The 17,475-nt window shown below is 33.8% G+C and overlaps 1 protein-coding gene across 1 annotated transcript in view; it reads right to left on the reverse strand.

The window, feature by feature from the left end:
- Nucleotides 1–2,523: 2,523 nt before the first annotated feature.
- The window catches only part of LOC143238555 (acetylcholine receptor subunit alpha-like), a 109,023-nt gene continuing 94,071 nt past the window's right edge, over nucleotides 2,524–17,475 (reverse strand). The window contains exons 4-7 of the mRNA XM_076478900.1: nucleotides 16,445–16,554; nucleotides 15,497–15,677; nucleotides 13,171–14,055; nucleotides 2,524–3,127 (exon numbers count right to left, since the gene is read on the reverse strand). Coding sequence (XP_076335015.1) covers nucleotides 2,933–3,127; nucleotides 13,171–14,055; nucleotides 15,497–15,677; nucleotides 16,445–16,554 — 1,371 coding nt within the window. The 3' untranslated portion in view covers nucleotides 2,524–2,932. The remainder of the gene's footprint in view (nucleotides 3,128–13,170; nucleotides 14,056–15,496; nucleotides 15,678–16,444; nucleotides 16,555–17,475) is intronic.

The raw sequence follows: 17,475 nt of genomic DNA on the forward strand, positions 1-17,475 counted from the left end.
TATCAAGTTTCCTACAGTTTTTTGCGTGTTTGCTTGGAGAAATATTTCGTGCTCAGCTCACAATTATCGTCATTTAAACATTAAACTACCCACACTGTTATCTGATCACCTTTATTGCACACGCTGCTACAAAGGATTGTGTATGTTATAATAACTGTATGCTTAATTGTTCAAAACTACCTTTGGACATACATTTGTTCCACATTAAATACTTGAACCATAACCTGTTATGAAGAAAAGTATTGACGGTATATACTATTAAAGATAGATTTACGTACTGTTTATACAGTGTGCATATTAAAATATTGAGATACGACATTTTTACTATTAATTGTTTAATACCATACGTCTTACTTCCAATACACAAATATAAATATAATTTAAATAGAACAATATCAATACAAACAACTAGTAGACAACTTGGCTGACATATCAAATACTCATTAACAAAGTAACGTACACATACGTTAAGCAGCTAATCAGAAAGAAGTCTACGAACAATTACTTTATATTTCAAAACGACAGGATTAGATTCCTTATGAACAAAACTTTCGGAAATTTTCTTAACCAATTAAAGTTATATCTTAGTTTCAGTTTCACAACAATTTATTTGTTCAGTTTCTATCATAAAATTATGTTTGTGGACATCCAGGAAGTTCTTGAGATCAACATGTTGCTGTGATACTATGATCAAAGTGACAGGATATGACATAATTAAGAAATGAGCTTTTTCTTTAAAAGTTGTTCGGGAAGCCCTTGGAGTCAACATGTTACTATGATACTATGAACAAAGTAACAGGTGATGAAATAATTGAGAAATGAACTTTTTCTTTAGAAATTCTCCAGGAAGGTCTTGTAGTCCACATGTTGCTATGACACTATAATCAAAGTAACAGGTGATGACGTAATTGAGAAATGAACTTTTTCTTTAAAAGTTGTCCAGGAAGTTCTTGGAGTCAACATCTTGCTATGATAGGATGTTCAAAGTAATAGTTGATGACAAATTTGTATTGCATTTGAATTTCTTTATATTTCTGTACTAATCAGATTTATATTAGGTTGTAACATAAAACAGGCATCACATCCCTAGACATTGCGTTACTTTATTTTAAGTATAACATATCATTCTAATTACATTTCTGTAAGTAGAGTAATTAATATTCAATTATTCATAGATTACACTTTACCACCAATTGTACAATTTAAAACAATATACTTGGTGTTTTGAATTTAAAAATGTTCTTGAAAAACGAGTACTATATTGTTCTATAAAAGCAAGATACATATAGATGTGCACAACAGAAATCCATTCTGAAAAGATCTATGTACAATCAATTTTAAAATAACAATCTGTATTGCTTATTTAACTTTAAATTGAGATGTAGACTGTATCTTTTACTTTAGACAAAAAATAGGCTCTTTAATATTTAATTAAATACCCATTATATGCATACGGCACAGTTACAACACTATCGATACTAGTCGTACAAAAAATACAGAGATAGGAGTTAAATTATTTTCTGCTAACGAGATAGCCAAGGCTCAAATAACAGAAAAAATATTTAAGCAATAGAATTTTTATACAATATTTATACATAAAGAAATCTCAAATATAGATGAGTTATCAAACGCTACGATTTTTAATGCAATTAAATGGTAAACAAAATGTTAAATCTATTATTAGATATATAACACTATCTATCAGGTTTACATAAGATATGTTAGTCTTATCAATGTTGAGTACGTACAGGATAATAGACTGATTATTTTTCACATTATAAATTTGTTGCATGTTACTTCATATTTTAATAAATTTCAAGTAGTTATTTAGGAGCAGGGATTCTTTTATTTTAAGAAATAATCATTTTTCATTCGTACATAAATCACTTAATTATTAAAATAACATGTCTTATTTTAAAGTTAAGTTAAAAACAAACACTAATATGTGACAATAAACAATGGCTTAAAATTGTATTGCACTATTGGTTAGAACAGTTATTAGATATTTTTAAAAGCATGGTTAACTTAGACTGTGTAGTTTTAATATGAATATTCTTTTCACAAAAATAGATTTATGGATTATTTATTAAACACCCATTTCGAGGTGTATTATTTTTTATACATTTCGATAACAGGCGTAATATTTCTTAAGTACATAATAGAAAGACAATGAAAACAACTATGACACTATATTTAGAATTGTTAAGAATCACCTACTTTAACTCTATTAAACATTTACTCTTTACTCATGTTTCATAAAAAATAATGATGTAATTGTCAAGGTATATAACCAAAGATGTACTTGTGTCACAATAATATTTTAAAAATACGTTTCAACTGATATTAAAACTTCATGGAAACATTATAAATGTAGTTTAATCTTTGTTAAATTAACTATGCCAGGCTTGGACGAAACCTTTTTTTTATAAAACAAGGTTTGATTTGTAGGTAAACTCCCTTAAATAAACAAAAGCAATAAATAAGTCAGTGTGAATTATTTATTAAACTTCTGATAAGCGCCTTCTATCAAAGAAATGGTAAAAGTTATCAGTTTACCAATATCCCTAATTAACAGCTACATCTCAGTGAAAATGTATTTTAGTTTGTACGTTTTCTTCTGGACTGATGTTTTCAATTTATGGAATATATTTGGTTTCGTGACATATGTTGTTCTTCTGTAGTTTAAATTGTTTTCTAATAAGCTCTAGTTGAAAGGGAAAAGTTATCTTTCAACTAATGTGTGATTATATTCTAGCTGGTTCTGGAATGAACCCTCATTATCATAATACACGTATCTTGTTGAGCATTGGTGGAAGCTACAAGCCTCGAGCTAACACGAATAGCTCCAAAGTTAATGCAGAGATGTTGTTATAGCTATTCACTTTTCCAAAAAATCTTACTGCAGATATTTTCAATTAAGTAGCGTGTTCCTTTATGATCGAGGTAGATGATGGTGTTTGGTTGCCATGGCAACTTCGGATAATTTAATATCAACAGGTTCTCTGCTGTCATAAAGGGTTGGTGCATGTAAAATTATTCCACATGTTCCAACAAGCACGGCGATGGTGAAGATCCAGAGAAATAACCTGTCAAGAACCATTGCTACGTATTTCCAATCCTCCTTCACCTGTTTCAATAAAAAAAATACTTAATTAGAAAGTCAGTCCTTAATTAGCAAATAATACGGTTTGAAAAGAACATCATTATTAGAAAATTCGTCTTATGTATTAAATTTTCCATCTGAAAACAATATAGATGCCATACATACAAATAAGGCTCTACTTTACAGCCAAATACAAGACGTGTACGTATTTCGAACGTTGTTCTGAACCACGACCAGCCACATTTTGTCGGAGGAAAAGATACATATATAAAGTTGGTAACATATAGCAGGAGCTTCCGTTGATGATATTACTGACCCATGCGTCCTGTAAGAGGACTCTATTAATATCATATAAGAATGAGGTCTGATAACTATTAATTTTTCTGCTTGAAGGTATATTTAATCAGGTTTTTCTGTTAATGATTTATAATGCGCTCCTCCATCAGGCTCAGCTGATTAGAACTGTCTCTTCCTCTTTCAGAATGGAGTATTAAACGAACAGAACGGGCAAAATTAATCGAATTCAAATTTGATTGAACAAGTAGATGTTGCTTTGAAAAGATCCATTAGCATGACATGGTTTGACTCCAAGCAGGGATTATGAACTGAAAATAAATATATTGGAGGATTGGGTCAAATTATCCCATCAGTTTATTGTACTGTACGAGGGGATATTACACTTTATCAAGAAATGTTATGTGTCTGACATTAAAAACCCTTGCATATGGCATAGATATACACCATTTGCTTAAAAAACTTGCAAAATGCAGACGTTTTAGCTTTGTTATTGTCAAGTACAAGGTTACACAATGGGTAATCTGTGCGTTGCCCACCATGGGAATCGAAACCTGATTTTTAACTTAGTAATTCTACAGACTTACCGTTAATCCACTGTGAATCAAATTCCAAATATCAAGAGTACAGAGCAATGAATTTTCTGGTTCAATCTAAAGATTATTGTGAATCAATTTATTACATGTGTAACGGATGTTGATCTAGATTTGCTAACGTATTCAACTTCCACATTACATCCAAATTAATAAATAAAAACTATTCGAATATATTTATCAACTTATATTAATGTTCAATCACTTAACTTTTAGACAAATCTTTGTGTTAAAATCAAACAGATAGAAGTATTGGTTTGGTTCGGTTTGAATTTAGCACAAATAAGTGTTGCTTATTTAAACTGAGACTTAAAAAATAAAAATAATGCTTATTCGATCAATGATATAGATATTTCTTTTTTGTTTTTCGCTTAAAGCTACACGAGGGGTATCTGCGTTAGCCGTCGCTAATTTAGCAGTGTAAGACTAGAGGGAAGGCAGCTAGTCATCATCACCCACCGCCAACTCTTCGGCTACTCTTTTCCCAAGCAGGTAGTCATCACCACATCCGCCAAATCTTTGGCTACTCTTTTTACAAACGTAAAGTGGGAGTGACCGTAACATTATAACGCCCTCACGGCTGAAAGGGGATTCGAACCCGCGACCCTCAGATGAGGAGTCGATTACCTTAACCACCTAGCCATGCCAAGCCCAGAAAAAAGTATGTGATGTTATTTTTAAATTATATCGTCTTTCATGACTATATTTTTAAACTTATCAAAACGTATGGGCCTGGCATGGCCAAGCGCGTAAGGCGTGCGACTCGTAATCCGAGGGTCGCGGGTTCGCGCCCGCGTCGCGCTAAACATGCTCGCCCTCCCAGCCGTGGGGGTGTATAATGTTACGGTCAATCCCACTATTCGTTGGTAAAAGAGTAGTCCAAGAGTTGGCGGTGGGTGGTGATGAGTAGCTGCCTCCCTCTAGTCTTACACTGCTAAATTAGGGACGGCTAGCACAGATAGCCCTCGAGTAGCTTTGTGCGAAATTCCAAAACAAACAAATCAAAACGTACAGAACACAGATATGAAAATATTCCAGAAAAAAACAATTCTAAAAGTAACCTAATTATTCTAAATGATCAGTCATATGCTAAAATCTGATTAGTGGGAAACCTGTTAAAGCGACCCTCGGTAATTTTATTCCCGGTTATTTTGATAAACATCCAACACGTATTCGTATTATATCTGTTTAAGTAGCTGTTGTTATTTTAGTGCAAAGCTAGACAATGAGTTATCTAACCATCGCAGAGACTTGAACCATGTATTTTAGCATTGTATGTCCATAAGCTTATAGCTAGCGCAGTGGTGGACTTTTCAGTTAGTATAATGACAAATGAAGACTTTAAGAACCTAAGCAATGCTTTTCTCAGAAGACATTAACTTTTTTGAGATATTTAAGTTAATATTTGGCATGTTATTTCAACACGTTTAGTGGAGTATTGCGAAGTTAATTAGAATGGTGTATGCAATTTTTAGAAAGTTTAATATTTCCGTACATATATTTCATCTTATTTCTTTCAGTTTCACTAATCATTTCGGAACAGCCTGATTCCTTTTGCGTAGCGGTTTATTGAACCTTCATAAGACTAAATACGTAGAGGTCATTCATTGGCGCAATGTAAATCTTTGAGGATTTAATTTCCTTAAATATGTACATAAGATATTCAGTACGGTGCTTTGTTTATCTTCGGTAAGACTCTTTCTTTCTTCTTCCCTGTAACACTGGAATCCCGGTACATTTACAAACTAAGAAAGATGAGCATTTTCAAAAACAGGGATTCCATCTCGCAATTCTCAAGTTGCAAGTTAAGGGCCATAACCTCAAGGTTTGTTTCTTTCTTGAATTTCGCGCAAAGCCGTCCCTAAGGTTTGTTTGTTTTGAATTTTTGAGCAAAGCTACTCGAGGACTATCTGCGCTAGCCGTCCCTAATTTAGCAGCGTAAGACTAAAGGGAAGGCAGCTAGTCATCACCGCCAACTCTTGGTCTACTCTTTTACCAACAAATAGTGGGATTGACCGTCACATTATAACGCCCCCACGGTTGAAATGGCGAACATGTTTGGTGCGACCGGAAAACCGTCACTAATATAGCAGTGTAAGACTAGAGGAAAGGCAGCTAGTTGTCATCACTACCAACAGATAACCCTTGGGCTACTCTTTTACCAACGAATAGTGGGATTGACCGTAACATTATAACGCCTCCATGGCTGAAAGAGCGAGCATGTTTGGTGTAATAGGGAATTGAACCCGCGACCTTTAGAAATGCATCGAACTAGGCCTTACATAACCCAGTGGTTAAGACCCGACATCACTAAGTTATGTAAGGCCTAGTTCGATGCATTTCTTGATTATTTTTTATATTTACTTAAGGTTTTATCGATGAGCTTCTTGATTATCGGTAAACTTAAAAGCTTATAGCTTTACTGTTATGGATTCTTTATTTATGATAGACACGCATAACCCTTTTATGCAGCTTTGTGTTTAACAACAAACAAATTGAAAAGCAAAGTACTTCCCAAATAAATCATTAACCATACATGTAAGTCCTATTCAATCAATTATTTATCATATCATGCCACCTTTCCGTAAGACAACGAGAAGCACCAGTTTATTGAAGGATATAAAACCCGAAATTCACTGGTGAAAGTCTATTCTAAAGTGGACACTATAGAGTAGAGAGTTAGCTGTGCAGCTGTAACGTTTTCCATGTTTAATACGATCATTAATGACACTTCCATGTGTACTTACAATGAATCATCACAATCCTAAAGGTAATTTTCGATAAGCAGCAATTTCGATGCCGAAGTGACCTGAACAGACGTCCAGCCGCTGCTTACAAATGAGCAAGTTTTGTATAACACAAAGGCTTTGTTCATCATTGGTCCTTGTTTATATTTTAAAATAAGGTGAACGGACGATAACGGCTCATTCGCCAAAGACATTATTTTTTAATGTGGTTTATTCATTTAACGTTTTCAAAGTTCTATGCTATTTTACTAGTCAGTGGCTTTCTTGTAGTTAGGTTGCTTTGTTCATTTTGAATTTCGCGCAAAACTACACGAAGGCTATATGCGCTAGTCGTCCCGAATTTAGCAGTGTAAGACTAGAGGGAAGGCAGCTAGTCATCACCACCCACCGCTGACTCTTGGGCTACTCATTTACCAACGAATAGTGCAACCCTCGAATTACGAGTCATTCTTGTAGTTGAACCGATACAACCTTACTTACGACACGGATAAGATAAATGGTAAAGAAGTACATGTGATGATTTCAATGGAGGGCCCGGCATGGCCAAGCGTGTTAAGGCGTGCGACTCGTAATCTGAGGGTCGCGGGTTCGCACCCCGGTCGCGCCAAACATGCTCCCCTTTCAGCCGTGAGGGCGTTAAAATATGACGGTCAATCCCACTATTCCTTGGTAAAAGAGTAGCCCAAGAGTTGGCGGTAGGTGGTGATGACTAGCTGCCTTCTCTCTAGTTTCACACTGCTAAATTAGGGACGGCTAGCACAAATAGCTATTAAGTAGCTTTGTGCGAAACAAACACATTTCGATGAGGAAGTATAATTTATTCCTCAAGAAATAATAATTCCCGGTTTAAAAATACTGAACATTTCTGAAATTTGTACGCCGTTGTATTTGTGAGTTATTTTAAATTAAAGTACCTTATATATTTCTTTAGTAAACTGTTGTCTGCAGTGTTTTTTTTCAAATATAAAGATCGTATTTTTCCATTTAAAATATAAAATACATTTTATTAATTTACTTGCCACTGATGCAAATAAGATTCTACTGAAAGAAAATTGACGAGTGAAAAAAACAAAATTTTTTGAAGCACGTTCTAGGCGAGTATGACGTCGTTTATCATTAGAATCAATTTAACAAAAACCAATGACGATCAAAGCCTTCACATACAAATAATAAATTTGTGTTTTGTATGTACGGCAAAGCTATCGTCTTTAATTTTAGACTATTAAACAGAGAGAACACAGCCAGATAGCAGCACCCTACTACCCAGGCTAAGAAACTGACTGTCTCTCCCTTAATACATGCACAGCTTAAAATGCATGGAATATTTTATTCTATCATCTGTTTTTCAATAAGTTCCCCAACTATGAAATTCACAGCTCTTTCACAGGGGCCTGGCATGGCCAGATGGTTAAAGCACTCGACTCGTAAATCGACAGTAGTGGGTTCGAATCCCCGTTGTACCAAACATGCTTGCCCTTTCAGCCGTGGGGGCGTTATAATGTGAAGGTCAATTCCGCTATTCGTTGGTAAAAGAGTAGCCCAAGTGTTGGCGGTGAGTGGCGATAACTAGTTGTCTTCCCTCTAGTCTTACATTGCTAAATTAGGGACGGCTAGCGCAGATAGCCCTCGTGTAGCTTTGCGCGAAATTCAAAAGCAAACAAACGTTGTAACAAGCATCATCAAATCCTACCTCCGATTAGAGCAACACAAGAGTTGGCCTTGAGTGTTGGTGATTATCGGCCATTTTTCTAGTCTGTGTGTTCCAAATTAAGAACACTTAGCTCATATAGTTTTTGTGCAACTTTGCACGAGCTTCTGAAACGACCAACTTAATTAATATCTTTTAAAATAATAATAGTAGCAATATTTATCCTTTTCAAAACCTCAGTAATTAAAAGTGCCTTTTTGTTGAAATCATATAAAGCTAGTAATGATTGGTGTTTCGAGTCTGGTTTGACACTTTATATCCCAAATTTAAGCAAAATGGGGGGAAAAAAAACATCCTGTTACGGTTAAAACATTTTCTTTTCCTAAAATATTTTTGCTTGCAAAGAATCTACGTAAAATTATATTATTTTACGGTCTTTTGCAAGGGGCGTTTAAACGCAACCTAACAAATGCACGACGAAACATCGTATGAACTTTCATAGCTGTCCTTACACACCTATACTTAGAGAAAGGAAAATTTTAAATAAACCCTTTACTAATACAGATTCTTATCAATTCTCCTCTTAATCTCCTGTGAAGTACTGGATTTTACTACTGTCAACGATATCGTTCTATAAATCACGGAATTTTCATGGTACAAAAATAAATTTGTCTTAACTGGAACCTAGCTTGATGTTTTGAAATTTTAAAATTGGATTTCCTATCCTAATATGATCGGAATGTACCACAGGGAAATCAGTTGCCTTAATTCTCTTGCTAATCTTGTGAACTGCAATAAAATTGTCTCTTACTCTTCTTAACATAAGATGCAAAATAAATGGGTAGACCGTAGATTTTTAACACTGAAATTACCCTTGTAGCTCTCTTTTTTTCTCCTTTTTCAATAACTCAGTATTCATTCTTAAGTAAAAACTGTAAATAGTGTTACAGGTGAGGACAAACTAGTAGAGAGACAATTAGCTCTTTAAACTTCTGATCGATATGTCTATAAATATATTAAAATTATATTAATTTTACTATTAGTAGTCTCCTGGTGGGAAAGTGGAGGACTCGCTAAAATCCCGGATCAAATCGATTTCTTCATTGTTCTATAGTATTCCGTAAAATCATAACTATTTCATTTATGTGTCTGGAAAGAAATTTCACCGTTTGGATCTCTGGGCATTAAAATAGGCATGACACGTTCTCAACTTTAGTATTAAGCAAATATCTTTTAAACTACTCATAACTAATTATCTGGAACTGAAAGTGTGATTTTTATATGACTCATGTGAATCAATTAGCCTACAAATAAGCTCAAGAAATCCCATATCTTATGAGCAAGCTCCAAGCCAAGTGTAGAAAATAAAAACTCTTACTTTGTAGGCATGTTTATAACATGTTAACAGTAGTATGCCTAATTTTAACACCAAGTCTTACGAAAGCAGATCAGTGCATAAGTGTTCTTCTAAAACCCTCACCAAAGATATGAAAGTTAAGATGTGTTTACGAGTAAGATTTTTAAAACGGTTTTCAATTGAACTTCTTTGTAAATATCTGAGCTTAGAATGTTTACAAGGATGTTACTTATATCTAAGGATTATAAACAATATAAATACAAGTTATTTTATTGTAGTATTATAAAATAGTTTGTGGTAAAGAACTATACTGGAAAGTATACACAGGAAAATTAACCATTGCAGAAAGAGTTTATAACAAAGTGTTAGCGTCAGAAACGAATAGCAAGTATACCTCGTAAAAACAAAACCACACAATCATTATTTTCAAGAAGTATTAAGAAATGTAGTAAAATATCTGACAAGACTGATGAATTGTGAAATGATAAATAATGAATATGTGGCTAAATAAACATATATTCCGTTAAAAACTGATTAAATATACGAATCAATTTTCAGAAGAAGAAACTATATGTATATATATAAAGACAAGGCTGTAGTGTGCAAATATTGAGGTAGGTTCAAGATGAACTAAGTTATAGATTTACATCAAAACTGAGTAGAAAGTATAAATTAAATTACACGAAACTTCCATAATGAAACATATACGATGGTGCAATAGGCAAGTAAAATGACACTATTTTACAGCTTATAGTTGCTAGTAAGGTAGCACTTTTCCCTTAATTTGTACATAATGTTTCTTAGTATCTATTCCACCTGTTTTTAATTAACAATCTGATAGCCTAAAGATATGTGAAACCCGGAATTGCTAAAACATTAAATAACAAGCAGATTAGGCTATCTCGTTCTCTATACCTACAATGTGACTTATAATACTTTCACTCTACAGTCATGATTGTATTTGTTATTAGATATTTATTGTCATCTCTTTCTTAAGTTACTTGTATTTGTTTTTCTGTTATGTGGAAATATAAAACTTTTCGACAATAACTAAATTATCTTGCACAGGTTGTGATACCTAACAATTAATTCAGTTGGTAAAAACACACATCTGTGAGCAAGTAGGATCAGAAGCATTTGTCACCTGTGTACAATTGTCGGACACGCAGGGTTGAGTAAATTGTATCAAAATGATTTTGAATTCATAAATCAGCGAATTCTTGGAAAGGAATACACCAAAACTATATTTTGGCATTGTTTAACATTACGTGAGTGGTATGATGCTACTAAAAACTTAAGCATTTTAAGAAGAGCATGTAATAGCCCTATTTGGTGTAAAATATTTGTACATTCGGATTAGAGAGATATGTCCAGATCGGTATTCAGAATTTTCAAGAAGATAATATTGTTTATAATTAATGAAATTGGAATAATCGAGGAATGTTGATCAACTTTTGGCACCACGATTATCTAAAAAGAGACTTGGAACAAGTTGTACTTTAGCTGTTATAAAAAAACTGCAGTATTTTATAGCACTTGAAAATCCAACAGCTCATAGGTCTATGGCAAGAGCCGCCCACATATCTTAGGCAAATGTAAGCAACATAATAGAAATTATCTTTGTTAGGAAAAGCTCCACACGTCACATGTACAGAAGTTGTTTCCACAACATATTCATTCAACTATAGCATACCTCAAGCTGCTGGAGAATGAAATAGATGTTCATGCTATTCTGTACGAATACATACTGGTCAAGTGTTTCCACACACACTACCTATGGATATCTGTGAGATCGGACTGTTGAAGCTAGCGCTGGGACACCGTCGTTCCCGTAACGTAGATGGATTACAGAAAGACTAAAAGGATGGAATGAGTACTTTGGAGATGATAATCTTACGACGGAGCCTTTTCCAATAGAAACTACAATGTAGGGCTATTGTAGAGATGTGCTGTTGTTAGATTGAGCATGACCATCGTGACGATGTCATATGGCTCTAAAATTGTTTTAATACAACACACTCAAGAACATAGATAGACGGAACCAGCTTGAGTGCTTCTTATATACTTCATAGATGGCAACTTATGGCAATATTAAACAATGCGATTCTAGAGAATACAATGTATATTATTAAAATGTGAGATACTTAAATGATAACTGATATACATTCCTCAGACTCATGAAATTATTAAGAAATATTATGCTAATATTAATGTCTAACAAAAATAATTAAAATGTAAGACATAGCTTGATAACTAAATTAAAATGTTGCAATAAGCAAGAGTTTTTAATACTACGAAGATCTTCATTTGAAAGTATTGTGAATTTTCTTATTAATAAAATTTACATTTTTTACATTAAAGTAATATCTACTGTTTTACTCTGTTAATTTAATCAAGATCATACAGAGAAGGTGAGCTTAAGCCAAATTTAAAACACTTTTAAGTTTAATGGGATGTAAATATACACAAAAATGTTCACTTTAGAGGAGCTGACATACTAAAGATGGTTGTTTGCATTCTTAAACTAACAATTTAAATGTTCTTGAAAAGTGTGGATCCTTTATATATATATAATTAAACTAAATACAGTACATTTATTGGTTATATATGTAAAATAGCTGGAGTACCACCCCCAGTGGCACAGCGGCATGTCTACGGACTTACAACACTAGAAACGGGTTTCAATACCCGAGAATGGAAGATCAAAGATAGACCATTGTGTAGCTTTCCGCTTAACCTAAAAAAAACGACAGCTGGAGTTCCTGTCCTGGATGAAAGTTATATAAATTCATGACTTAAAATGTTATCTTAGAACACGAAAAGATGATTCCCTTATGTGTAATTGTAAAAACGGCAAAAATTCCATAAAAACTGCAAAACAGAGTATATGAAATTGGAAACTTGAATGTATCTCCGCATAGACCCGACAAACCTATATGCCACGTCTGATGAAGATCCATCAGACGTTAAGACGTTCGACTTGTAATCTGAGGGTCGCTGGTTCGAATTTCCGTCACACCAAACATGCTCATCCTTTTAGTAATGGGAGAGTTATAATGTGATGGTCAATTCCATTATTCGCTGGTAAAAGAGTATCCCAAGAGTTTCGGTGGGTGGTGATGACTAGCTATCTTTCCTCTAGTTTTGCGCGAAATTCAAAAACAAACAAACTAAACTCCTGCCTAGTGAAGCAAGAGAAATAGTCACGGAAGCTCAGGTGTTATGACTTTTGGAATGAAGTTGTTTGTTGTAGTGTGCTTTGACAGCGCCAGCATTAATTATTTTTGTATATCTATAGGCATACATGTAAATAGACAGAAAGACAGATAGGCAGTCATGCAGACAGCTAGATAAATAGGTGAAATCGTGATCCGGGATTTCCTAAAGGCTAATTACTGGTACAAAAGTGAAATATCTTTTGAACTTACGTTTATATGTTCTTCATATCTTCTCGTATGATCGGCTATGTAGTGCACAGACTCCATTGCTCTCTCAAATTCCGGACAGAAATGTAACCTTCTAATCCCTGAACATCTCTCATGTTCCTGTGTTACAGCTTGATCCGAAGTCATTGGACTAGACATTGATGTGTGCACATGTCCGCCGTTCCCGTGGACTCTACATCCTGGATAATTAATCTGAGATCCATATTCCGCGTCACAATTTTGTCTTGTACCATAAGGATCGCTTTGTGAGTTGTATTCTCTGAGTTCTGTTCCATTACAGGTTCGAACCATTACTTTACGGGATTCAGATACTGAATCTGATGGCCTGCGCATAAGTAGAAGACGAGGTAACATCTGCATGAAAACACGCTTCACCCAGGGGCTCATATGATGTGTCGAACTTGTGCGAAAATGTACGTTCAGCACCACTACAGTCACGCATATGGAAAGCGTCACTAGAATCATGGTAAATAATAAATACTTGCCTAACAAAGGCACCGTCAGTGAGGTTGGAGGAATTATTTCCGCCAACAGTAGAAAGAACACTGTTAGAGCCAACAGAATGGAAATACTCAGTGTTACTTTCTGACCACTGTCTGAAGGAAGATAGAACACAAGCACCGTGAGAAAAGATATACCCATGCAAGGAATAATAAGATTGACAGTGTAAAATAACGTTTTGCGTCGCATGCTTATGTTGAAAGTAATGTCAATGTAGGGCTCGTCGCAGCACGTGTAGTACTTCTCGTTCCGTACAGCGGGCACTTCCAGTACATCCCACTCGACACTCAGGTAAAAATCACTCAAGTCAATACCAATCTCCACGAGATTTGTCCCTGATACCTCACCGTGGTGTCGAAGGTCGACCTGACAAGTCAAATCAAAAATAAATAATTGGATAATCGTAAGATTTAACGACTAATTTTCTAGTTGAACAATGCATACTTGTGGTTACGTTTAAAAAAAATGTGACTAAACGATTTTTGGTAAAACATTTTGCATTACAAACAATAACAACATCGTTTTTTAATTCAAGGATTTCTTTAACCAAATAACACTTTCATAATAAAAGCAACTTTACATTGAATTTGAAAACTTCTTTCTTTCATTCGCCATAATTTCCCAGAATTGGGAAATGTGTTACTTATAATTGCTTTTACAACTGTCTCAAAGTTTTACATATTGTACAAAACATAGGAAAAAAAATCCCAGAATTTTCAACTGCGTAAATTACCTATAATTTAATCGTTATTTATACATGGTACAAAGTTTGTTGCTAGATCCTAATGTGTTTTCTATTTCCATTTAGTGTTCTGCTTTCTGGTTCTATATGATTATAACATCAGTATAATTAGTTAATGCTTACGTAGTGAATGTTATTAAGCGTTAGAAGAATTAAAATAAAGTGTTTTTGGAATAGTTAACAGAGTCCTTTCGTATTCACATTAAAATACGTGTTATGGCTAAATATGTTTGAACCACTCGCACCACAATACGGTAGTGTGTCGTCTCTCAGTCAGTATATATTAAAATGGCATCACATAAGGAATGTTTAACGTTGCAATTTGTACTGTAGTGAAAGTCTGAAGTTGATTTCAAATAAAATTATTTACTTCTTTAAATATCTCATTATATTTACTCTTTTTATTATCACAATATAAATTTATAGATAAAAGAAGCTTTCTAGTTGTTTCTATAAAGGCACAAGTGATAAATTTTCTTTTGCGCTATATCAAAAGCAAAGAGTAAATTATAACAAAAATACGACAACCTGACTGTGGCCATCATTCTACTCACTGTAATTAAACTTCATTATTCTGTATTTCGCTCTAACACAGTGTGAACCTAGGCCATATTACTGAGACTTATGTTCTCTATGGTATATTTGAACTGTTGCAAAAATAAAACAGCATGGCTAAATATTGAAGCTCTAAGTACAACTTTCAAATCTTTGCTGGATGAGATTTTATCAATCAAACAAGCCCACGAAACGTGTTTTCCTTTTATAAGCATTAAATGTAGTAACTGCAGCAATCATTAATAATTTATTAAAGTAGCCGTTCTCTGTATATACAGAACATTAGCTCAACCAATAGGAGCCTTTGTTTCCTCATTGTGAAGACTAAGCAGTCTCGTGTTTTGATAATTCAATAATTCACGAGACTTTTAACATGAGCGCATACAATGCGATTAGCTTAATCAAAAATAACACTTTTAATATTTCATTCACAGTTGCAACTGAACAAAGTTATTAAATAATGATGTCTATTGTAGTAATATATATTTTTGACTTTGTCCACCAGTTTACCTTAAATCCATCGTAGGTCCAGGAGCCAAATTTCATCACACATGTCTGTTCGTCGAAAGGAAAATATTCGACATCAATAATGCAAGAACTTCTGTAGATAGCTGGAGGTTTCCATTCAATGAAGCCTTGGTAGTTCACCATTGCCTTAGTTGTTAGTGTAACTTCAAAGTTACCATCGGCACTAGAGAAGAATGACAAAAGAAAACTTCCTGTTTAGTCAGCATCTTTCTACAAAATACAACAATTTCTCCCACAACAATTATTCCTTTACAAACTATTTTAGTTACACAAGAGCATTTTTAATAGTTAAATATAATTCTCTGGTAACATAAAGATGTTCTGAAATGAAAAACAAACAAACTTGTTAACCTCAGACAAAATTAGTCCCCGTTTGGTCAACTAAATGTCTTAGAGAGTAACAAAGCAAACTCTTATATTAAGTTATGACAAAACAAAAAAATTGTTCGAATATACTGATATAATAAACACAGCCATCCTGGTATGATTTGCTAAATAAAAATCACGACTTGTTCAACAATAAGTTACTCTATATTTAAAAGTTTTAATTTTGAATTGAATGGTTGTTTTAGCAGAGAAGTTGTTTTTCTTGTCAAATGCCAAACAACTTTAATTTTAATATTCAAGACAAAAACTTAATATTATCATGTCATTCAGCGTGTGGTATAGAAGTTTAGTTGTACGATATGCACTGACTTGATGAAAAAATGAATAATGCGATAAGCTATTATAAAGTTTAACAATTTTTATCTATAATTTGATTGACCATTTAAATTTAACAAATAACTTTTATTTATAAAAATAGATAGATTATTGTTTTGTTTTTATATTTTGATTTATAATTGTTTCAGAAAGAAAACAGACTCATTTAGACATATCAGTACAGCGAGAAGAGGAAAAATGGAAGTGCTTAGAAAATGGTTCACTCACTTATTATACAGAACAATATCTGGCCTCCAGATGTGATCAGAAGGCACGTGTAGCATATCCACACCACCATACTCCCTCGGATCCCACTGCAATTTATAGTCTTCCCAAAACTGGAAAAGAAATAAAAAATAATACTTTATGTGAACATACAATAGTTATCGTTTTTATGAGAACGAATTATATACGCTGTGTGGCTCGTTACCACAGATGCAAGCCAATGCGACTCAGGCGATATGTTTAGTACATGCATGATTGAAACATGACGAATTTTCAGTCGTTCGAAAGTGTAATTCTATCACGGATGAACAAAAGTAAGTCTTGAGAAATATATGTTATAAACAAAAAGGTTGTTAAAACTATGTAGAGTTAAAGTAGATAGTATTTCAAGGAAGAAAGTTTCCTTGGCCTTCAGGAAGCAAAAACCTCGCACAGGACTCACTTAAGAAAGTTAGTGGATCTGAAACCATTATCCAAACCAATAAAGAGAAATCACCTAATCTGTAAAAAGAAGACTATAGCTGTGATGGAGAACTCTCTGACACAAAAGATATCTAGCCACATCTTTTCGTGCTCAATATACTTAACACGACAAATATTCAAAAGTGTCAAGCCTAATCTCAACATAAATGATTGTTTTCATCAGAAAGATGAACAACGTTATTCGCTTCGCGATCATAATATACTTGTCAAATCTCACAATGTTACCTATTAGTCTTAACTGCCTATGGTCTGCATAAAAATATGTAAGGATGTGTTATTTAAGACTGTCGGTCGCCGCCTTCCTTCGCAGAAGCATGTTACAATAATACTTGCGTCTCCAGACTATAGGGCAAATTTTTATCTATTACACTAAGAGTATCACTGAACCTGTAACTCTTTCTTATGAAATGCAATTAACCCTCAGTATTATGTTTCTATAAATGTTTCATATATTTTCAACGTTTCAGAATAAGCGATATGTACTTAAGCTACTAAACTTTGCTATTCCGACAGTTTTTAAAGTTATGTGTATTAGTGCTCAAACAAAAGCT

This window comes from Tachypleus tridentatus, chromosome 13 (assembly GCF_004210375.1).
Source record: "Tachypleus tridentatus isolate NWPU-2018 chromosome 13, ASM421037v1, whole genome shotgun sequence".
Lineage (NCBI taxonomy): Eukaryota > Metazoa > Arthropoda > Merostomata > Xiphosura > Limulidae > Tachypleus > Tachypleus tridentatus.